The 23,950-nt window shown below is 48.6% G+C and overlaps 1 protein-coding gene across 1 annotated transcript in view; it reads right to left on the bottom strand.

Annotated features, from left to right (window-relative positions):
* Window positions 1-23,950, bottom strand: part of ASTN2 (astrotactin 2) — a 595,119-nt gene that overhangs the window by 409,123 nt on the left and 162,046 nt on the right. The window contains 1 exon segment of the mRNA XM_077835839.1: window positions 10,383-10,532. Coding sequence (XP_077691965.1) covers window positions 10,383-10,532 — 150 coding nt within the window.

Consider the following 23,950-nt stretch of genomic DNA (forward strand, 5'->3'; position numbering starts at 1 on the left):
ACAGGAGCTGTGTGAGAGGAGGGAGCGTGCTCTTTGCAGACGGTGTCTTCAGAGAATTTGGCTGCCAAACTCTAACAAGTCTCTGCTGAGCAAGTGTGAACTGGGATTTTTCAAAGGTTTAGACCTTGGCCAAATTTGGGTGTTTTTGTTTCCCCCATGGAAACAGCACCAGGACATCCCCTTGCCAAACATCGAGTCCCTGCTGCAAAGCAAGGGGGCACTAGCACGTCCCAGTCAAACGGCAGTATGAATTTTTTTAACCCTGGGCAAAACAAATGCATTTTTCCCTCGCCTCACTCTTGGAAATGGCAGAGCCATTTCAGCCGAAAGTTTCCAGAGAAATTCAGCCTGAGGAAGATACCCAGCATGGAACATTTCAGCTCGACCGGTTAAATCTCAACAAAGTTCTACACAACTGAAAATGGGGAAGTGCTGGGCAAGTTTAATTGTAGGTGTTGCACCTGTAATGCCTGGTAATAATTTTAGCACCGCATCCTTACACGGTCCTGTCCTCCACACTCCAGACTTCAGACCACACTCAGTCCATCTCTTTCTGGCAATCCGCCCTCCCCCAGCTGCTCCTCCTTCATCAGCTTTTCTAGCTGCCAGAACAAAATGGTGAGTTTTATCCCCGCATTGCCCCAAACACAAAAAGCATGAAACTTTGAGATTTTAAAGGTAAGCCTCCCAGGGATCGTTCGTCTTCTGGAGAGCGCTTAACAGTGCTGGGCAGAGTTTCTCCAGCTAGCCTTTGATACAGGATCGCCAGGAGAAAGGGAGGGGTAGGGGAGAGGGAGATGAAAGCTATTCTCCTCCTGACCCAGCTTGGACAGCAATCATTATGGCTGGCAGAGCAGAGGCACCCGCTGGCTGCCTCTGCATCACTCCAATTTCAAAGAAGGTGGCTTCAAAAGGCACCTGCAACACAGAGCAGAACAAGACTCTGAGGAGGAAGCAATGGAATCAAAGGCACAGCCCGCAAGGGGCTCCTGAAAAGCCGGCCAGTGGGGCTGGTTCAGGGGAAAGGAAACTAGACCATCTCCCCTGCCTGTCTCCAGTGAATGAACTAGGTTCAGGGCTCCTTGTTGTTTAGGCTCAGGTAGTTTCTAAGCTTTAGCACCAAACCAAGTGAACCGAAGCAAAGCCATGCAGTGACAACAGCCCAACTACCTCCAAGTCCTTCTACCAAACAACCTGGCAGGAAGAGCCTGGTGCCGTGTTACAGGGCTGGAATGGTTGAACAGAACGCTGCAGTTTAACTTCTTTTTTAACCTTGGCCAACAGCAGGCTGCTTTGGCATATATTTCGGGTGCCTTCCAAAGGGGTCAGTCCTCAGAGCAGGAACTGTCTCCTGTCTGACAGAGGTTGTGCCAGGGGACAAGCAGCCAGGGCCAGGCGTGGCCCCCCCACCCCACCATCTAGCTCATATGGGACATTTGGAAGCAGGATCCAGGAACCTGCCCTCCAAAACCAGGCTGATTTAGAAATTCCAACCCCTGACTCCACACAAACAGACCGATGAGGCTTCCCCAACACATTGCACTCTGCAGTACGTCCAGTCCTGCTTTGGTGGGGATGGGAAGCCAAGGGAGGTTAGTTACCTGGAGAAGCAGGTACACGAGGGAAGCAGGCTTGAGAAAGCTGCAATGCTCCTTTCATTTCCTTCTGGGTTTCCAATTTCCCCTCCTAGCCGGTGCACCAGTAACTTCTGGTAAATTATGGTGCAGTAGAGACCTCTAGATGCATTAAGACAACCCTGATCAACAGTAAATTATCTGCTTGGCAGCATGATCTATTAATCACTTATTTATTTTAAAAAGGAAAGATGCTCATTGAACCTCTTTATTTACCTTTGGCAGTTTAGATAACCACCATATTTCAGTGCTGGCTTTTATCCACCAACAGCTTTATGTTCAGAGGCTGGAATCCCTCAGCTGCCTTAAGCAGCTTTCACTTTGATTTGTTTTTTGTTAGATTGTCAGTTCTCATGCCTTAAAAAACCTTCTGACCCGTTCTGCTGTTTTTAACCATCTGTCCCAATAGAGGGCGCCATACACCCCTATTTGAATATTGTCACCCAATCCAAAAGGCATATTTTCCTGTCTCCCAGTCCTGTGCTCTAACCTCTACATCACGCTCCTTCCCTGCAGGGGGCATTGAGTTCCACGTTTCAGCTGCACTCCAAGTACAATCTGTATCCTCAAATCACCCGCTGTGTTTCCAGGTGAATATGGCATTCTTCATTTCCTGTTTTAAACCACTGTAGAGGAGATGGGTGTGTTCTGTTAACTGCAGCTTCTGTGTTCCACCCCAGAGCAGGCTGCATTTCAGTAGAAGGTGAATCTAAATGGGCGTCATGGGTACCCAGCACTTCCTGGGAACACAGTCCATAGTCGGCAAAGGTGTTGAAAGGTGCCATACAAATGTAAAGTAAAAATGGAGCTGGCTGGAAAAGCAAGAGAAGGGGAATGATCGCACTGGACCATTGATAGCGCGACCACCTACACAGGCAGCCTAAAAAGGTGGAGCTAGGCGAACCCAGCCAGAGGCTGATCCAATTAGGATATTGATTAACAGATGCCCTTCAAACAGACACTATAGACTAATAATCAAACACATTGGAGCTTTACACCTAGATGTAAACATTATATTTTTGTATTGATATTTAAACAATAGTCACAGGGGTCCATCCTACTTACCAACCACTGTCACTGAAAAATGTGACCTAGGAATGTAACCTGATTAACTCCCCCCACATTCCAAGCCTCAGACACCTTTGTCAGCTCCTTATTCATCTCAGCAGTGAGACTCATCTCTGTGGCTGTAACTAGAGTTGTGCAAATAACTGATTTTTTCAGTCTGCTTGCAGTTGGGGGGGGAGGGAAGATAGTGGACAAAAATTGTTTCAGTTTTACCCCAAACAATTTTTTAAAAAATAACTGATGAACCAAAAAGTTGGGCAGGAGGAATCTGTATGTTGAATGAAACATTTGATTTTGAGCCTGTTGTGTGTTTTGGGTTTTTTTTACATTTTTAAACACACCTGAAGGAAATTTCAAAATGAAAAGCGCTTTTGAATAAAAAAATTAGAAACATTTCAAAAATGCTGAAATAAATGTTTCGATTTCTCCCCACACACAAATTTGGAGTTTTATTTGGCACCCCCTTAACACAATTTGGAAAATTCACAAAATGTTCTGATCGACCGAAGTCTGCATTGTTCTCTGGAAAAAATAACCACAAAAAACCACCACCATGAACTATGCCCAGCTCTAGTTATAACCTGCCATGGATTTGCCTCAGATGACCCCTCAAGACCCAGGCTTTACTCAACTCCCCTTTGTTCTTTCTCCCAACCAACAGTACAAATATTTAGCTTTTACACAACCTCTTCAGTCCACAGCGCTCAAAGCACTTTACAAAAGAAGGTTAAGAGCATTACCTCTGTTTTATAGATGGGGAAACTGTGCAACAGAAAGTTAAATGATTTGCCCAAGGTCACACAGCAGGACAGTAACAGAGCTGGTCATAGCATATAGGTCTCCTATCTCCTAGCACATTGCCCTGTTCATTAGGCCACAAGCCTGATGCACAAAAGCCTTCTCTCCTGCGAATACACTACTTAGAACAGCCTCCCTGTAACCTGTCTGTCTAGCCAGCTCCCCACCCACAAACCTCAGCCAAGGGGTCCTTCCCCTATCCCGCCCCCTTCTGTGCCCACACCTCTATCTTCCTCTCTCTCCTGCTTATTAACTCTAAATGTGTGACACTTGATAGAAGTGTTTCAGAAGAGAGTTTGTAGGAAAGTGGTATTGTTCAAAATAAAGTTAGGTTACACTATACAGGAAAAGACTTTTTTTTTTTTTTTTTTTTAAGTCAAATGTTCTCAGAGACATATGACCTTCCCCATAGCTGTTAGAAACACTTAGCGAAAAATCAGATACAATGGCAACCATTTAAACGCAGTTAGTGTGGGGAAGCAAAGCCAGGGAGGTTTATTTGCCATTTGTTTTTTCTTGAGTGGGATGGTGGCGGTTTGTTGCTGAATTTTTTACAGCCAGGTGCTCAGAGGTTCTCCAGGAAAAAGGCAGTCCTTCTGCCACTAGCAGTTCCTGCAGAGAGAGAACTCCAGCTGTAGGACTCTGATGAGGTTAAGCATTAATTAAATCAAACTGCGAGAAAATAATTACACACACACATCCGTCAGGCCAAGTTGACACTACCCAGTAACAAAGTTGGATGCAAACTCCATCAGCGGAATTGTCATGCGGCTGTTAAAAGGAAATAAATGCATCCCAAACGGACAATTTCATTTAGGGGAAGAAAAAAAAAATTGGATTGCAAAGGATTAATGAGGCGAAGGGTTTGTGTTGGCAAATGCATGCAAAATGCAAACATAGTGAGTGGTGATATCATCATTTAACCTTAATGTTCAATAGTATTCCGATCGCTAACGCACCAGAGGAGCAATTAAACGCAAGCCATAAAAACAAAAAACTTCCAAAATGGGAGCGGAGCTGAGAAATGAATAGAAAAAGACATGCCTGGTTGCAGCAGCATCACAGAGCTCCTGGCCAAGGTTTCCACAAACAACTAGGTGCATGAAGTTTTCGGGAGTTCAATTTGAGGTGCCATAAAGGGGTTTGATTTTGCATGGGTGGGTGCTAAGCTCTTTACTGAAAATCAGGCCTCTTAAAGGCGTCTCAAGCTGGGCTCAAGATCACTCATCACTTTTGAAAATCACGGGGGGGGGGGGGGGGGGGAGAGGGGGATTACATTCTGAATAACTAAGGCAGCATGCTACTGAACCTACTAGCATCACTATTGAACCCGAGAGTATGTGCCGTGATGAGAGGGAGGGCTTAGCGTGACTATGCAGCATGGAGATGACCTGGAGGAAATGAAGTCACAGAAGAAGGTGAAAGCACAGGTGATAAGGTCTGCATTTGCTCCTCCCTGGAGGAGAAAAGAAAGCATCCAAGAGAGTTACCCATTGGAGTCAGACAAAAAGGCACTAGGAGACATTCTATACAAAGCCCTTCCCATGAAAGGAGAGTCTCAGAAGAACACTCTGCTTCCCACCCAAAGATCGCAAAGCACCTCCTTAAAACCCACGAATTAAAGCCCCAAAGCACCCTTCTGAGAGAAGCATCATTCTGCCTTTATGGATGGGACAACCGAGTGAGTTGTCCAAGGTCACAGAGCATCAGTGACCATCGTAATAGAACTCAGTAGCCCCTACTCCCAGCCCCTAATCTCATCTCTGACCACATTTTCCATGCACCTCTCTCCTCTTTTAGCTGTTATGTTCTGCGGACCCCATTTCCGAGTGGATTTTATCCTTCCTGCCGACGAGAGCTCTCCCTATGGAATGGCTCAGCTTGGTCCCCAAGAATCCTCCACCCTAACAAATGAGACACAGGGAGACAGATGTGGAGGGCACACACAGAGAACAAATCCCACCTATCCACAGTGAACTGAGCCAGCCCCTCAAGGAGTGGAGAACAGGGGAGAGTCTGAGGACCAACATGGTTTTCTGAACAACCCGTGCTGACATGCTCAGAGGCACAAGTACCAGGCATATTCCTGGGTTCTGCTGGCCTAGACAGGTCCCCTTTTTAACAGCAGAGAGGTTTATGCCTCTAGCCTGTTGCAACCATCTCAGTGTCACCAGGAGAAATTAAACTCAAGCTCAGGAAGACATCCAGAGGACTGGTTCACCTTTCCTCCCCATCTTTCCCCCGTCACCTGGCACCACCTGAGACCAGACTCCCCTCCAAGATATGGGCTTGTGAGGACCTGTTTTGCACTGCTGGGCCAGGCACTGCCTGCTGCTGAAATAAGAAACCCAACATATTTCAGATGTGCACCCAAACGCCCTGAAGGAGACAGACACTTTCAGGAAAGCAAAATACTATGAAAAGCACATCAGGGATGATTTATCGACAAAGCAACTGCGAGCTCCGGTTTCAAATCAGCCTGCTTTTCACAGGCTGGCTTAAGCCAGAGGCAGCAGGACTAATGAGAGAAAAGCCCTACACCAGACTCCTCTAGAGAAGATTGAGTTTGGGGGTAAGGGCGCTGTGACACCGACGGAGCCATCAATTACTGGAGACACAAAACCAAGGTTCTGACCACACGTGGTCATGGCAATTTTTATAGGAGTAGGGCTTTGATTCCGCATGGCTCAGGTCTCTCTCCGTAGAGGATTGTGAAGGTTTCCTGGTGGGAGTGTGAGGAGATGTTACTACGGGAGGTAGCATGAGTGGGTCCTGAACTGGAAAAGCAAAGAGGAAGGGTTCAGTTTGAAAACCCCTGCCAAGGCCAAGATCACAAGCACGTCCCACTCTCCAGTGTCCATCATGCCCCAGCACGAGCATTCAGAAGGCACATGTCTGGGAAAGAGGGGTGGATGAGGGAACCGAACAGTCCAGCAGAGGATTATTTGTTCTCTTTGAGGGGAGCGCGAATGGAAGAGTCTGGGAGATCTCAAGCCAATGCCTGCTGGGCATTTCTCCCACGTTGCTCTAGCAGCCCCAACAGCCGTCAAGTCGCAAGAACGGCCAACTACCAGACCATCTGCGTGGGAGGTTACTAGTTAGGGAGGGCTGCCGGGGTTTTCACTAGGAGTAACGGGGGGAGATTAAGAAAAGGAAGCATTCGGCTGAATACAAGGAACATTTTCCTAAAGGCAAACAGTGTTAGGTTGCTGACATCTCTTCACGAGTCCCAGGTGGTCAGATGGTCACAGGGCAGTGGAGAGCCTTTAGAAAGTGGCAGTTTATCCAGGAGATCTGGATTCAGGGACCTCGCTCCTGGGCTAATGGGTGCTGGGAAAGTTTCTCCATCCTAGGGTTCTGAGCAACACTTTAGGTTGGTTGAGGAACACCTCTGGCCACCCAAAGACCAGCACTGGTGGAGAGCATTGCTAGCTTTGCTCAGCTGCTGGGGTGACTAGAAAATGTCTCCCAACCAAGGGCTTTAAAGGAGAGAAAAGGTAATGTTTGGTGGAGGGGAGGAATCTCACAGGGCAGCCTGTCTGACCCCAAAGTCACCCACCTTCACCTTTCTCTGAAATACAGAGATGCATATTTGAGTAACCACAACAGACTAAACCAAATAATCTAAACCAGTTAAAGAGTCAGAATATTTTCTTCACACTAAGTGAATAATTTATGGCCAGAGCTATAATAATAATAACAATAATAATAATAAAAAAAGCCCTCTCCAGTCATCTACCACAGGAAAATGTACCCAGAATAAAAGATCACATTTCAGGCTCATAAATAAATGAAAAACAAAACCCACAGTAAACAGAGAGGAAAGCGTTTTTCCCCAGGCTTCCCAACATTGCTGCAGAAACAGCCATGCAGCCGACCCACACTGCTCTAGGCACCCACATGAAAAGCATACCATAGCCGCTTAAATCGAGGGAAGGTTCTCTGCGTCAAAGTCATAAAATGACCCCCCCTCTCCCTGCCATCCACCAGCATGGTTCAAACCCTGGAACTTCAGAACCAAGCCACACATTTCAACTATGTGAGTTAACAGACGAAGTCCTTTAGCTGGCAGCACGGGCAGGCTATTATCCTCTGTGCAAACTAGCCACTGGAGGGGTCATAAATACTTTGAGAGTGTTACACTAAGCAGCACAAGCTGAGTTAGGCAGTATGGGAGCTGGAGAGCCACAGCGATTTTTCCATGTCCAGCAGCGTAAGTAAAGAACCCCCTTTACATTCATTACAGCCCAGCCGGTCTCTCCTCCTCTGTAGCGGAATTACAGAGCGGCGGGCACGGTGTGGCGGGAGTGCTGTACTGTGCAGGGTTGATGTATGGCTGGGCAGGAAGCAGAGACACTAGAGAGGTGTGGGAGGGAAGGCTAGAGGAGGAAGTTCGGAGCACTGAGGTCTTAATGGCCAGTAGGAAAGACAGGCCCAGGATCTCTTCGCTGCGGAGTCACCTTCTCCAGAAAGGCTGAAGGCCCCCATGGCGAGGCAAGTGGGTTAATGAAGCGCAAGGACACCATGTGTTCTCTGCATGGTGCCAGAATGCCAGCTGCAAATGAGACCATGCTGCCCATTGCACCCTGCAGAGCCTGAAGGGGAAGCCAGACAGCAAACAACATCCCTGACAGCTCCAGAGTCGCAGCAGGTCTGGCCCGCCGGGACCGGTGCAGAGAATGGCCCGAGGCGAACGAGTCAGCCCCCACTGGAGTTCTCACCAAGGAAAAGTTCTCACTAGAAAGACAGCACAATGGTTTTTATTGCTGCACTAACAGAACCTCTCCTTGATAAGCTGAAGGACGGATTGGCACCGACTCACCACGTTCCTACTGCACACCCAGACCCTCTCCTCACTGCAGAGCAGGGTCTGACCCCGGAAGGGGGCCAGCTGTACCTCACACCCTGCTAGCCCACCGACGGCCCCTGCAGGGCAAGCTTTCCCACAGACTGACCCCACCCTCCTAGCAGGAAAGAGGTGCCTCGCTCCCAGAAGCTCTGATCTCCTCTGCTCCCAGAACCCACTGGGACACAGAGCGAGCGTGTTACTTCTCCAAGGGTATGTCTATACTGCAATCATGGGCTGACACAGCCAACCAAACTCTAACTAGCACGGGTACTGAAGTAGGGAAGCCAGGGCAGCACGTGTTTCAGCATGGCCTGTACAAGCCAACCTAGAACTCTGGGTAATTACTTGGGGGGCAGCCTGCTCTGAAGAGCGTATTGCTCCAATACCCAAAGTAGCTAGATTACAGCTAGCTCAGGTACGTCTGCACAAGCTGCAATCACATGCGGTAACTGCAGTACCGGTAGGAGCCAGGAATCCTTTGAAGCACCATGTGAATTGGAGCGGGTTTCTGGGATCTGGAGCCATGAGGTTAAGAACAGAGTGGGCTGAAAACTTCGGACAACTTGTTGGGGTTTTTTTTGGTAGGAAAATGCTGATCCATCTAAACCAAAATTTTTCTGCAGGCCAGGGTCCATTTTGAAGGATTTCTTACATGAAAAAAACCTGAACTTTCAAAACTGTCCTAATGTTTGTTTTTATATTTTCTAAATGAAAACTGACAGTTTTCTGGTTCAAAATGATGTTTGGTTTGGAAATTGTAGCAAATTATATATATTTAAAAACAAAAACATTTAAATGGTTGAAGTTGAAACAAAGTGTTTCAAACTTATTGAAACAAAACATTTCAGTGGACCAGAGCCAAAGTTTTATTCGGATTTTTGGTTTGCAAAAATTTGAGATTTTGACATTTCATTCCAAGTTAGTAAACAGCCAGAAGTTAATGCACGAAGGGCCATGTGACTTCTCTGGGCATTAATGTTCTGCCACTGGGTTATTAGCAGCTGGGCACCAACGTATGTGTGGTAATGTACAAGTCTCACACTGCAGAGTAACCAGGAACCTACATCAGTGCTACACAATACCCACAATGAAGAGCAACATCTCCCCCTGCTGTTGAGTATAACCCTACCCCTTACTGACAAGTTCTAAGAGTAGGATCACAACCAGTCAAAATCTAGAACATTTTGTGCAGCGGTGTGGGGGGCACGACAAACAGTGCCACAAACCAAACCATACTGTCAGGCCATGTTGTATTATGCTTTGAAATCCATATAAACATGCTACATTGTACATGATAATTCTCACACCATTATTCTAAAATAAAACAATCAAAAACTTTCCCCCAGTCTGTCTGAAGCCATCTCCCCAGTTAATCTAGTCCAGTGAAGCTATGTGGCATGTCCCTATTTTTCCCCCTTTATTTCTCTAGGTCAAAGATTGGCAATTGTGCAACACAGAGGAAATCCGAAGATGTGAATTTTGGGTGATCAGAAATCCATTTTGCCCCCAAACAGCAAAAAGATTTGCACAAAATCTGAATTTCATTTACCTACAACTCCTGTTCCTCCATCCAGCTAGGTCCATGGGGATCATAACTTTAAGGACTAACATTATAGGCCTAATCCTGAGAGGGGCTAGGTGCCCTCAGCTTCTGCCAACTTCAAGAGTTGAAAGTGCTCATTGAGTTGGAAGTGACATTCAGCATCAATCAGGATCAGGCCCAGAATGAATCAGATTTGGGACATGGGCCAACCCCATTCACAAGCACCACCACCCCAACTGCCTGTTACAATCAGATGCACATCCTCTCAGGGCACTGCATCTCCTCCATCAAGCTATGGAGGGACTTTGTGACACCTCTAAGTTTACGTGGTCAAGTGAGCAGAAAGCCTCAGCAGAGCCCTGTGCAGCAAGTCCCGGCTTGCCACAGGCTCGTGCATTGGCCTCTGGGAAGCAACGGCCTCCGTACTCATGACCAGTTCAATGGTACAGGAGAAGGAAGTGTGACATCACTCCGAAGGGGGGTTTCCTACCTCGGGGTCTGCTCCTGCGTTTCCGCTTCCCCATCGATGTGCTGCGCAGGGCCGGCTGGAGCTGGCCGATCTCAATGGGCGTGTTGGTGCGGAAACTCTCCTTGAACTTCTGCATCAGGGACTCCACCGTCTCCTGCGTCGCCTCAGCGGCTACAATGTGGGCAAGGGGGTGAAGGTTAAAAGACGTGTGGACATCGAGAGCTGAGGCGCTTCCTAAACCTTGCTGGCCACTGGGGCACCCGCCCACCAAGAGCCGTGCAGGGCTGAGGCAGTGGGCAGCACTGGCCATTTGGAAAGAAAAGCTCAGATCTGTCAAGTCACCTCACGCCAGACAGGCGAGCAGGGCTTCCCAATGCAGACAAGGGGCATGAGACTGAAACCCTTTCAGTCATTTCAGGCCATTCATTGCACTTCTCAGGCACATACCTGCATTGGGAGCATCCTGCAGCCACATTCCCCAGCAGGGCTGCAAGACACTTCCAATGTGCCTGACTCCAGAGAGTGTGGCTGCTGCAAAGGAACAGCTCATGCCCGTCGGGGCTCAACCAATTCTGCAGGAGGGATGTCATCATGGCCCCACCTTCTACCCACCTATTTTGGGAGCGCCGTTAAGTTCCTGGAGGATAGGTCCATCAATGGCTATTAGCCAGGATGGGCAGGGATGGAGTCCCTAACCTCTGCCAGGGGATCAGCAACAGGCGATGGATCACTTGATGCTTACATGTTCTGTTCATTCCCTCTTAAGCACCTGGCATTGACCACGGTCAGAAGACAGGATACTGGGATAAAGGGACCTTTGGTCTGACCGAGTGTGGCCGTTCTTAAGTTTAGTACCAACCTTGTGGAGTCCTGGCATTCCCCGGAGCACAAGGACCAGATTGTACCTATCCCATGACCAGAGGAGCAAGGGGCAGGGAAAGTGTCTTTGTGCTACCCTCCCCACTTGCCCTCACCTAGTGCTGAGCACAATCCTGCCTTATGTTTGTAGGTGTCCTTACACACTTCTATACCATGAACTCTTCTAACACTGGCCATTGATACTACAGCCATAGGAAACCCTGAGTGAGACTGCACTTTCCCGGGCTCAGCCTAGGGAATTTCCAGCTAAACCGAAGATGTGCAAGCTTTTCCAAGAGAACCAGGGCCTAGTTACACATAAAGCCGGGGCTGATTTATGGGTTTGCAAAGCAATGAGAGGTTCACAGCTTCAAGCCAGGTGGAACACAGGGATTTTGCCCATGTTTCACATTGAGGTTCTAGGTTCATTTGAACTGAGGCCCACGAGGTACCAGCACATTCAGATCCCAGCTAGGCATGCTTGTGCAGCAAACCCAAACCCAAAGCTAAGTTCTGTACAGTTTCTACTGGCTCACCAGGAGTAACAATGGCTTCCCAAGCCTAACAGCTGCAGCTACCAGCACCTAACCCCAGCAGAAAATCCCCTCCTTCCAAATTCCATCAGGGAGCAACAGCGGCTGAGCGTGGAAAATGGGGCTCTGCCATGGCACACACCGAGGGAACATTTCTCCATATTTAAAGGACCTTTGCCTTTAAACCCACACCGAAGAAGCTGCAATGAAAAGAAATTAGAATTGCTCCATCTAATGCACCAGCAAGCCAGGCCTGCAGAGAAGCGGGCAAGTACGGGAAATAATGCAACCACAAGCATGCTGAATTCCAGTACCAAGCCAGCCTTATGCAGGCCTCTTCAAAGGCTACAGTCACCCAGGTTTGGGCAAGTTGTTTGTTCCCTGATATTTCCTCAAATATAATACTGGCCTCTGCTCCTGCATCCATTTTGAATTTCACATCATCGTCTTGTTATCAGTTCCACAAGCCATCCAAACCCTGGGGTTCTGGCCTGCTTTGGAGTTGGCACAGGTCACCAGCCCTAGGAATAAACTGCCCATAGACCACTCCCATGCAGGACATTTTCCTTGCCCTCTTGTAGACACTTGGGGGGCTCCTTTGCATTAAAGGCTTCACCACCACCCTTGCCATCTGCTGGGCAACTCACTGGGCCATGCACACATCCATAGGGTTGGCTCACCTCACCCAAGCCCCGATTGGCTTTTCAGGCTTTGTTTCGGTCATTCCTAGCGTTGCGTTCTTCCATTCGCTAAGATGCACAATACAGTCTCTATCGTAGTGCCCCTTCTCATGGTCTGGATTTGGACACTCACTGCCTCTCCTGCATGGCAAATGGCTGGGCTAATACCAGGCAGAGGCCCTTCTCCTAGAACAGCTCTGCCAATCAAATGTCATATCCTGACCCGCAGCACCCCGACTCCCTCTTTCACGACCCCTCCTCCCCCCAGATCTGCCGATCTTTGCCTTTCTGCATCCACGGCCAGCATTGTGTCCACGCTCCTCTCCTAAGCAGAGGCTCCCAGTCGTGCTGCGTTCTGCTGAAGGATGCAGTGGTTTGCCACTGAGGACAAATGTCAGCTGGGGAAGTGGACTGGCAAAACTCATTCGAGCTAGTGCTTTCGAGTTTATACTGCCCGGCCAGGATTAAAAGGCTAATGCATTAACCCGCTGCTCTTTCCCGGCGCGGAGATGCATCAGATATGTATTTTAATTGGAAATACTCTGGCTCCTGGGGAGCTTGGGCTCTGTAACAGCCATGGGCCGTGGACTCCAATTCGCTTGCCAGCATGGGGCAGAGTCCATTTTAGCAGGGAACAGGAGGGCCCGTGACAGATCCCATGACAGATCCGTTGAGCCATGCGCGTCTGCACAGGCAACCACAATGTGTTCAAGGAGCAGAGGGCAATTCCCCAGGAAGCAAGAGCTTGTGAGCGGAGGATGTGGGCAGGAGGAAGTGGAGGAAGAGGGAAAGAGGACACGAAAAAGGGAGGGTCTGGGAGTGATTGGGAAGGAGATATAGCATCTGGGCACTTTCATTCCAGTCCAGTGTGGTGACAGGTCCCTTTCTCCTGGGCTCAGATGTAACCAGGGGCTGCTCTGCCCTTCCTTTGCTGGCAGTATAATTTCACACTCAGTGGGGTGACAGCGCTGTTCCTAATACCATTAGCTGCTGGACATGTTGATGATTCCCTGTTCCTTTGAAGGGGTTTCACCAGAGCCAGAGATAATGCACCTGAATCTTCCGAATACCAACTTCTAAAGAGCTCCCATTCCGGAGCAGGCTTATCAGTGCAGACAGCCACGGCTCCGGGATGGGATGAGACCCGGCAGGCAGGAGCTGCTGTCTCCAAGGGAGGTGGGATTGCCCATCAGCAAGCAGCCCCAGCATTAGAGCTCTGAGACATCAGTCTGGATAGAAAGGATGTGTCTGTTACAGGCCAGTGCTGGGCTGTTAATACAAGCAAGCGGCCACACCAGCACACAAGCCCTTCCCTTGCTTTGACTCCCAAGAACCCTGATGAGGAGCCCCAAGCCAGGCCTGTAGTAACAGGACAACACAGACACGGTGACCCTCCCTCCCCACCAATGTTATCCTATCACAGGGAAACCTGCTTTCATGCCCTCCCTCCCCCAAAGGCAGCGCTCCATCTATGTGGGCCTTCCACCAAGGTTTCCAGCACAAGTCTGTTTAAGCTGTGCTGAAAGGCTCTCTCCTTTGCAAGACCCCCCCATTTGCTCCAGCCGGTGAGGTACCGCAGTGGAAGATGCCCGACATCAGCAAACCCTTGAAGCATGTCCCCTGCGTTCCAGGGGGTGCCCCCCACCAGCTGCATGCTCAGTCCTGTCCATCTGAGCAGAGATCTGTATGCACATGGGCTAGCTGCACCATAACTGGACAGCCTCACATCCCTCTCCAGGGCTCTGGAGGCCTTTTCCAACTCCTGTCTGGAAGCTGCAGGACTCTTGCAAGCAGCAGCAGACGAGCTGTGAAGGGTTACCCACACACACACTCACTCAAAGGCAGCGTCCCACTAGCCTGGGAGGAAAGCTCTCAAGTCCTGGATGCACAACACGCATTGCACCACGGTGCTGCATCAAATACAATTTAAAAGGAGACGGCATCAAGGAGCAATGATGCAATAGGTCAGAGTGGAGATGGCTTCGGGCTCCCCTTTCAAGGGACCCCTAAGAGGCACTGCTCTGCTGAGGAGTTTGTGAGAGTATGGGGGAAGGGAGAAGGGACTGTGCCCATTTCCAGGGGCATGGGCCAGGGAGAGGCATTGCAGGTGGGTAACACCCGGTGGGAATACACAGGCCACAGCAAAGTGAAGGGGCAGGATATTATCCTGCTTTCCCAAGTGACTCAGTTCCTTGCTCTGAGTTCTCACCTCTTGCAGCTGCCTGGGGACAGAGACTGTTGCAGCAAGGCCTCCCTGTCAACAGAGGGCAATTTCTTAAAACCTTGGGGCTGTGTAATATGTAACATGTGCGAGTAGCACAGCGATTTTAGGAACTGCGTGGAGAAAGCTTAGTTCCTGGAAGGAGGCCGGGCAAGAGATTAGAGGAGGTTTAGATTAGACATGAGAGGGAATCTTCAACTAGCTAAGTATCGTAGAGGTCATGGGCCTTCCATGTCCTTTGTTCAGCTGACAGGCATGATCAGTGAGGCCGTGATTGTGCCCCATCTAGGCACTGTACAGGCGCATCAGTCCAGAGGCATCTGTTTGAATGTCTGTCATTGGAGCGGCTGCCAAGCGCAGGGAGGTGTTATCCTCACAGAAGGAAAATCCCAGCTGTCGGCTATTTGCAAAGTGACCCTCCCCCCGCCCCCTCCCCATTCACTCATTTGTCTGGGTCTGGGGGGTTGGAGGGGGAAGAATCCCAGTGCTCAAAGATCCTCTCCACTCTGGTATCTTGCACATTTCAAGTAGCAGGCAGGCAGCCAGGCTCTCCCCCCCACACACCCCGAGGCACTGCAAGGCAAAGCAATTGCTTGTGTGGGCTCAACAGATGGAGTTTGATCTAAGTAGTGTGGCAGACCAAAAAACAACAACAAAAACCACCCTCTAATTGAGAAGTGAGGGATTGTTGCACTTAATCTGAATAAATCAACCAGGCTCCTTCGCTCGCTGCCAGCAGAGATGAAGGGAGGGCAGATGAGGCTAGCGAGGCCAAGTGGCACGGCAGAGTGGACCAGTGCCAGGATACATGCCCCCGCCCTTTTCCAGGGACACCCACACAGGAGTTTGGGCTCACCCACAACCCCCCTCACAAACTTCACACAGGCTAGTATGTGCGATGGCCACTATCCTGGCTATCACACCTGGGACTCAACTGGGGACCCCCAGAGCGAAAAGCATGAGTCTCCACAGCTTGAGCTAAAGACTCCAGCGAGCTCTGTAACTCTCATGTACCAGGCCCCAGGGGTACACGCCATGCTGACCAGAGGACAACTATTCAGTCAGACGCCATGCACATCACACACACAAGCTAGGAAGAGGGCTGTCAATGAGGCAACATCGGTGCAGACATAAAAAGGAGTTAGAGTTATAACAGGGGCCGTGCAAGCGTCATCTCCTCCAAACTTAAGAATAAAGGCCTGCTGCAGCACCTCTGTGTTCAGTCCTTGGATCCCATGCAGCTCTGTCTGGGCATTTCAATTCTGACCTGTGTGACCTCCGTTATTCTTGTCCTGCCCATCTCGACAAGACCAGCCCAGTGACGCATCAGTCACTATAGTCACAGGCCTCTCCTGACAATTCTCAGTGTTGGCCACATTAGTTTTAGAATTAAAACCACTGCTCACTAAGTCTGCCAGTTCAAGCCCCCCACACCCTCCTCCTGAATTCTTCCATCAGCTCCATTCCATTTCTGGTTTCTGAGGGGAATGGGACCGTCCTAGAGACATTATGTAGCATGTACCCCCCCATGCTCGCTACCCCTGATGGTTCACAGGCCTAGCCAAGATGTCGAGCTTGTATCCATCTGTAACTCCTGGCAATTTAGACACAACCACAGGCATCAATGGGAATTACAGACATTTATGACAATCTAGTCCACCTCACTAAAGAATTATGCTGTATTATACCTCTATGCTGTAAACCCAACTCCCAGACAGGTCAAGTCAAGGCCCTACTGTTGAGTCCAGCCTTTCTACACCATCATCTCATCTCCTTTGTTGGCTGCTTCCAGTCTTTAGGGCTGACCTTCCTAAAGGAGGTTAGCAGTTCCTTCTATATACCCATCTCCTCTTCATTCTCCCTCAAGGCTATATTGCAAATGATTTACCCTCCTTCGGGTTACCCCACTCCCACACGGGCCTCACGGGGAACAGTCCACCGCCGTACCCTTTTCTCCAGAGAATGCATTCTACGTTTCCCTCCGCTGGCAGAAGGCTCAGCGAGAAGAAAGGTTATTTGGTGAGGGGGAAAAACAAAAAACAAAAGAAAAATGCTGCAAAAAACGCCCCTGACAGAATGAAACAGCTAGGCCTTGGACAAAAATGCCATGTGACTGAGACAAGAAAGGGGCCAAATTCATCCCCAGTGGAAACTCCAGAGCAGCCAGTAGAGTTCCACCAGGATTTCATTTGACTCAACATGTTTAACAAATTACAACCCATGCACAGGATTAATTTACAACCTTGCAGCCAGCAGAGCATGATAGTTGCACTCCGGGGTGGGGGTGGGGCGATTCCACTTTCCCACGTTACCGGAGCCAAAGGAAAATATCAGGTTTGCACCGTTCCTGGCTATGCTGCAGCCACCTCCGAATACAGCTGAGTCTATTAACTTGATGGCAGGGACATCGCACACCTATCACTTATTAATGAAAACATAAATAATCCTTCCAGACTAATGGGAATTCTTTCCGCTAAATCCAGGCCTTCTGCAGATCCCGAGGGTAGAGCAAAGAGAAGGGTGCTTTCAAACACACCCCCAGGCTCACACTGAGATGATGCACGTGCACACACCCCTGCCTCTCCAATACACAGATCCAGGGACATGGTCAAAGGCCCAGAACAAGGTTCAAACACCTTCAAAATTCCTTAGACGTGCAGCTGCCATTGGCTGGCTGGTAGGACAGCGGCCGTGAGGCAGGATTTGGAAGGAGCAATATTCCAGGCGCCTTTGCACTCTCTTTGCCTGGATTCTGCTATTGAATCCTCAACAGTGCCACGATGCCTTACGGTCTTTTGGGGACGCAGGGATGTCTCACGCAGTGCATTGTGGGGAACTGTCCTCAGTCATCCACTGAGGGGCCCCCCTTTCACAGAGCGACGCCTTCCAGAGCTTTCTGCCTCGAGATTCTGGCTCCTTCTGCCACTCCCTCCCAGTCTGTGGCTGATGCAGGGTCCCCTCTGGCTCCCTGCAGGCTAGGGCTCCTGCCACTGTCTCCCAAAGTGCCTTTCCCGGGTACCTCTCCTGCTCTGCTGTTTCCTGGGAGCATGTCTCCTTAGGAGCCTCCTCTCTCTGGGAGCACCTTCCCCGAACTGGGTTCTGGTGCAGGTGTTCATTAGCCAATTGGCTGCCACCCAGCCAGGTAGGCAGTTGATTATTTCCAGGTGAGCTGAGATGGGCTCATCCTCCTTAAAGAAGATCATCAACATATAGGCTGGGCTCCAACTCCCCTATCCCATGACATCCCCCCCTACACTGAACTCCCAAGCAGAGTTAAGTGCATCTCAGGCACTCTGTAAAGTCATTGCATTGGGCCCCCTGGATGCAATGCCCCTGAGTCAATATGAAATTGCCCCAGGACTGCCCCTGAGCTGCTGAGCCACAGATACATGGGGTGGGGGAGAAGGGGGCAGGGATTCAGAAAGTATGTGGTGGGGGGGAAGGGTGATGTCTGGAGAGGGAGATCAGAGACATTTTAGACGGAAGATTCCTGTTGAACAGGAGTGAGGGAATCCGTGATGTGCCCTAGACAAAAGGGGAGGAAGTCCCAGTTACCTTAGGGTTGGCAGCGTTCAAACAGCAGAGCTCCTTGTTTCTAACAACTAAGGCCTGTACAGTACACAGAGCAGCGGCCCAGGGGGCAGATCCAGCCTCTGGAGACGCTATTTGGCAGCCTGTCAGAGCCAGGCCAATCCTGGGCCATGGACAGGCCAGCACTCTCCTGCATTCTTACAGTGCACAACTGCTGCATGGCACCAACCACTCTGGGTCTGGCATGAAAGGGAGCAGCCTGAGTTTCAACAAATGAATGAATGGAAGCCACTGGGTAGACACTAAGGACATCCACTGACTTCCTCCGGCCTTGCTTGAAAGGTAATTTTAACTAACAAACTGGGAAATAGGACAGGACTCCTGAGTTCTATGCCTCACTTTTCCACTGATCTGCTACGTCAGCTGGACAAGACGATTTCTCTGTGCCTCAATTTTCAGTGTGTAAAACAGAGCTGTGAATCTTAATAGCTCAAGAGCTGCCAACCCTCGTGGTTTTCTCATGCATTTTGTGATATTTGATGTTTTTCTTAAGGCTGCAGGTCCTGGCATAGTGAGAATCTGTTTTGTTTTTAAAGTAAGATTTTAGCTTCATGGTTGCAGAAAATAGCTTTAAAATGACCCAAGTGAAGTTCCTAGGCTCAGAAACTAGAAGACAAAGGAAAAGACCCAAAATATGTTTTGGGTTTTTTTTTAAACAAAGCTCATGATTTGCAGGCTAAACCTGTGATTTCTGAGTGCTTGGAGTTAGTGGTGCTGCTTATAACACTCCAAAAGCCTTGGAGAGAAGGTGCTATAGCATGGCACAGTATCATTAGTAAAGCTGGTCAAAAAATGTCAGCTAAGCAGTTTTCGGAAAGTGCTTTGACATAATCAAAATGTTTCCTGGGAATATGCTGAATTCAACTACATTTTTGATAAAAAAAAAGTTTGGAAACATTTGAAATCAAAATGGAGTATTTTGTTTTCACTTTCTTGTTTGTTTCTGACTCATATTTATATTTATTTATGCTATTTAATCATTAATGTAATTCACTTGCATGCATTACGTTTACAATTACATATGTGCAAGTATATTTAATATCTCTCTCTATATATACACACTGTGTTTAAGGTATATCATATTGTGACATTATTAAAATGTTTCATATTGCTGTCAAGCCAAGAGGGGTTGGGGAGGGGGGAGAAGCGGCTCGGATACACTTAATGAAGCCACACCAGATGCATAAGTATAGTTGGTTTTATTGCTAAAATACAATAAGCTTTTCAGCCTTTACGCGTTACTAAATATGTGCTATTCAGCAACCAACCAACCAAGCAAGCATCAATGCTTACGCCCCTTCCTGCTACGGACAGTCCCGGACCCTCCAGCCCTATCCTTGAGGGCTCGTAGCAGGCGCCGCTGCAGCATGAGGAATTTCTGGACACCCACAAGGCCAGGGTCCGCAGGTAAGACTGTTTGTCTAAAGCAATTTGCATAGCCGTTTTTTATTATTATTTTTTTAAGGGGGGGAGGTGTATATCCACAAGCAGGCTCTGGCAGGAAACACGACTGTTTTCTATTTTCACACTTAACCTTTTTAGGCCCTCCTTATTTCTTGTCTTGTTTATTTAGTTGAGTGGCTGCAAGCCAGCCCGGCCGGTTAAAGCCAGTTCGCTACTAGCTCCCCCCGAACCATTCTGTAACAACAGGCCAAGGTAACTTGCGGTCAGCCCCAACAATTGCAAAGGTCAGTCTGAAATTTCCAAAACAAAATATTTCAGAATTTCAATTACATGACATATTTCAAGAATTGGACTTTTTGTCCCTGTCAAACTGTCAGGAGTGGCTCACAAGAGAGAATACCAACCGCAGGGCAGACTGTGAAGAAGCAGGGCACAAACCCCAAACAGTTGTGAGTTCTAGGCTTAGATTTCACCAACCAAGTATCAAGTGTGAGTTCTTCAAGCACTGTAACAGCCTTAACATGGAGTGACAGACAGTCTCCTTGGGCACTCCAGTCTATCTTGGCACGCAGGTAAGCTGTCTTTGTGATGGATGGTCCCTTACACCAAAAATAGCAATAATATTCAGGTTACTCCCAGACCCAAAGGACCAGTCATCAGGGGAGAGGGATAGCTCAGTGGTTTGAGCATTGGCCTGCTAAACCCACTGAGCTATCCCCTAATCCTTGAGGGGACCATTTAGGGATTGGGGGCAAAAATTGGAGATTAGTCCTGCTTTGAGCAGGGGGTGGGACTACATGACTGCCTGAGGTCTCTTCCAACCCTCATATTCTATGATTTATCCCAGGTCAATTGTACCTTAGATCCTATATCAACACTTGCAACAAAGCTCTGTGCCCTTTAGCTGGGGATCCCTTGCTTATGCTTAGCAATTTTTGCTCCTCTGAGGCCAAGTAGCATTCTTGTCAGGGCTTTTAATCCCTTCCCCAACAGTTCAAGCTGTTGGGACAAGCCCACCTGCACATCTCCTCTCCAGGGATGTGGGGGGAGCAATCAACAAAGTCTTTTGTCCCCTGATGTTCCACAATGGTTTGCCTGATGTCTATGGGCCTTCCTTTGTTGGGCAGGAGATTACCACAGGAGATGTTAACTAGTATTTCACACTTGGTAATGCTTCTCCCTTGACTATGTGGGTTTACAGTTTCAGAGCAAATACTTAAATAAATATACACATTTTTATAATTCTAAATATCTGTTTTAACAATTCTAACACACAGGGGTGCCAGACTGGTTTCCAGCTATGCATTTGTCAGTGTTCAGTGAGGTTCATAGTTTAAGGCCAGAAGGGACTGGCATGATCATCAAGTCTGACCTCCTGCACATTGCAGGCCACAGAACCTCACCCACCCACTCCTGTAACAGACCCCTAACCTCTGGCTGAGTTACTGAAATCTTCAAATTGTGATTTAAAGACTACAATTTACAGAGAATCCATCATTTACACTAGTTTAAACCTGCAAGTGGCCCCTGCAGAGGAAGGTGAAAAACCCTCATCTGACCCAGGGGAAAATTTCTTCCAAACCCCAAATCTGCCGATCAGTTAGACCCTGACCATGTGGGCAAGATTCACCAGCCAGACACCTGGCAAAGAATTTTCTGTAGTAACTCAGAGCCCTCCCCATCTAGTGTCTTCCCACCGGCTACTGTATATATTTGCTGCTATCAGCCACCGATCGGCTACATGCTATTGTAGGCAGTTTCATCCTACCATCCCCATCCATAAACTTATCAAGCTCAGTCTTGAAGCCAGTTGTTTTGGTTTTTTTACCCCATTGCTCCCCTTGGAAGGCTGTTCCAGAACTTCTCTCCTCTAATGGCTAGAAACCTTCATCTAATTTCAAGCCTAAACTTGGTCATGGCCAGGCGTAGAGGCCTTGGCATGAGCTGGCACCTGGTCTGCCAGTTTCACAGTTCTGATTTGGGACAAAAACAACATTTGAAATGTTGGAATTTCCCACAGGGTAGAAATTTCTATTTTTGACTAATTATTAGTTATTAATTAGAGGTTGTTTTCTGAAATATCAACCATGTTTGGTATTGGTCCTGAAAGGCTGAATGTGGACTGATTTGCGCAAGCACCCTGCCAAGCAAAGAGCAAGAACTAGAGATCTTACAAACATCCACTAATTAATATGCATAACACTCGGTGCATTCAAGGAAATACATTATCCCCATTTTTTAGAAGGGGAAAATGAAGCACAGATGGGTACCGTCACACAGTAAGCTAGTGGCAGAAAAAACAACAGAATCCAGGAGCCCCAACCCCCAGTCTCCTTTCTCCAACCACTGGACATCTTTATGTGGCTCCTGTCTTCAGCAAGAAAGTACCAAAATCTCAGCAACGTTCTGGTAACAGTCTCTCACAATTCGCCAGTGCCATTTTCAATTGCTTTCTTGCACACATGGATGGGCAGATTCCAAAGCATGCAATGATGCTGCTGAATGCACAATGCTGCAAAGCAATCATCAAATAAAAAATAATAATAATAAAAAAAACAAGCAAAACTGACCATGTATTGTAGCAACACATGTGAGAATGATAGCCTTGAGAAGTAGGTATGGTCTCCAGTCACTTCTTAGATCAGCCAATCGGTTGAGATTATAAACAAGGCATGATCGTGGTCTGTATTCCTCTCTCTTCTCCTACACCCAGCACCCCAGCCTGTCTACCTGACTCACATAAAATAACAAAGAGAGAGAGCAAATCCACCCAGCTTGGAGAAATTCTTCAATGCAAATTATATTTTCATTGCCCTCCAGTTCTATTACAACAGCTCCATGGCTCCAATATCTCTTTTAAAAACCTTTTATTGCATTTGGAACTCTTCTTTTTATATTTACCCCCCCCTCCCCCTCCCCATACACACACTTTGTTTGACGTTATAATAGAAAATGGATGCATCTCATTAAAACATATCTATCTACCTTATTTTCATGGTCAATGTCTTTGTTTGTCTGGGGGGGGGCGGGAGGGAGAGACCCTTCGTTCAAGATGCTGTCTCCTTTGTGGGAAGCTGAACAAACATATTTTCCTCCTTCATAAATTCATAAGACAGTTGCTTCTCGAGCCCGGTCTCCACCACCCTCATTGTTCTGGGCTAGGTGCCAGCATAGCCCTTATCTAGTACCGGGCAGGAGAAAGGAAAATCTTGATACAATCGCGCTTTTTCAGTAGTTTAACAAATCTGAAAAAGTCTCAGTTGCTTTTTAATACAGCTTGGAGCGGGCGATGGCTTTGCAAAAAGGGAGATGCTCAGAGAGACTGATATCCAACCCCTCCGGTCCGCTCCTGGGCCGGCAGCCTGAGCTGGAACATTTCCACGCACACCCCCGAATCAGGGAAGGGCGTAACGCAGAGCGGAACTCCGCGGCAGTCGGGGAGAAAGCCAACGGATCAGACGGGCTAAGCCATCGGTGACTGGGAAGGACGCTGGCCCTGTTTGTTTGTTTTAAATGGAAGCACTGTCTAGGGCAGCAGTTCTCTAAGAGGGTGTGTGGCCCACACATAGTTCTCTTCAGATGCCCTTAGCAGATTCCACTCACTGGCTCAGGGCAGCAAAATGCTTAGGTCACTCGGACTCAGCAGCAGCCGAGGCATGAAAAGGAGACAGCAGCTTGCTTCTAGCCCCGCACAGCCCCAGCTCCACCCTCCTCTCTCCGCCACTCAGCCCAAGTGCTGCTGTTCCCAGCACCCAGCTCTGAGGCTGGGGGAGTAGCATTGCAAAGGGGGGTGCAACTGGCTTTGCAGCCTCTCAGAGCAGTGCTGAGCATGGTGTGGGGGGAAGGGAGTCTCCCCTCACCCCAGAAAGATGACAGCCATCCCAGACCCATCGTTTTTGATCTGAAACCCACAAAATAGCTGAAGAGTGAAACCATAACCCAAATCCCATAATCCTTTGCGGTCCCAAAGGATTGTGGGATATATGGGTCACATAGTGATTTTTTTTCCTTTGCCATTTTGGTGGACTACGGACCAAAAAATGGTTGACAACTACTGGTGTTGGTGACTGGGTCACGGGACCTATTCCTGGTTCAGGTACAGACTCGCTGGGTGACCTTGAGCTGTCATGTGTGTGGGAGCTCCCGCATGGCCACCTCTGGGCCAGGGGGCACAGCCATGGGTGGGCCACTGCCTACCCACATAGCATCCAAATCGCACCCCGAGCCCGCTCCCCAGCAGGAGCGGCGGTAGGAGCAGGACAAGCCACCGCATCCCGATCCCATTTCCCTGGCACGAGCACA

Source organism: Eretmochelys imbricata, chromosome 16 (assembly GCF_965152235.1).
Source record: "Eretmochelys imbricata isolate rEreImb1 chromosome 16, rEreImb1.hap1, whole genome shotgun sequence".
NCBI lineage: Eukaryota > Metazoa > Chordata > Testudines > Cheloniidae > Eretmochelys > Eretmochelys imbricata.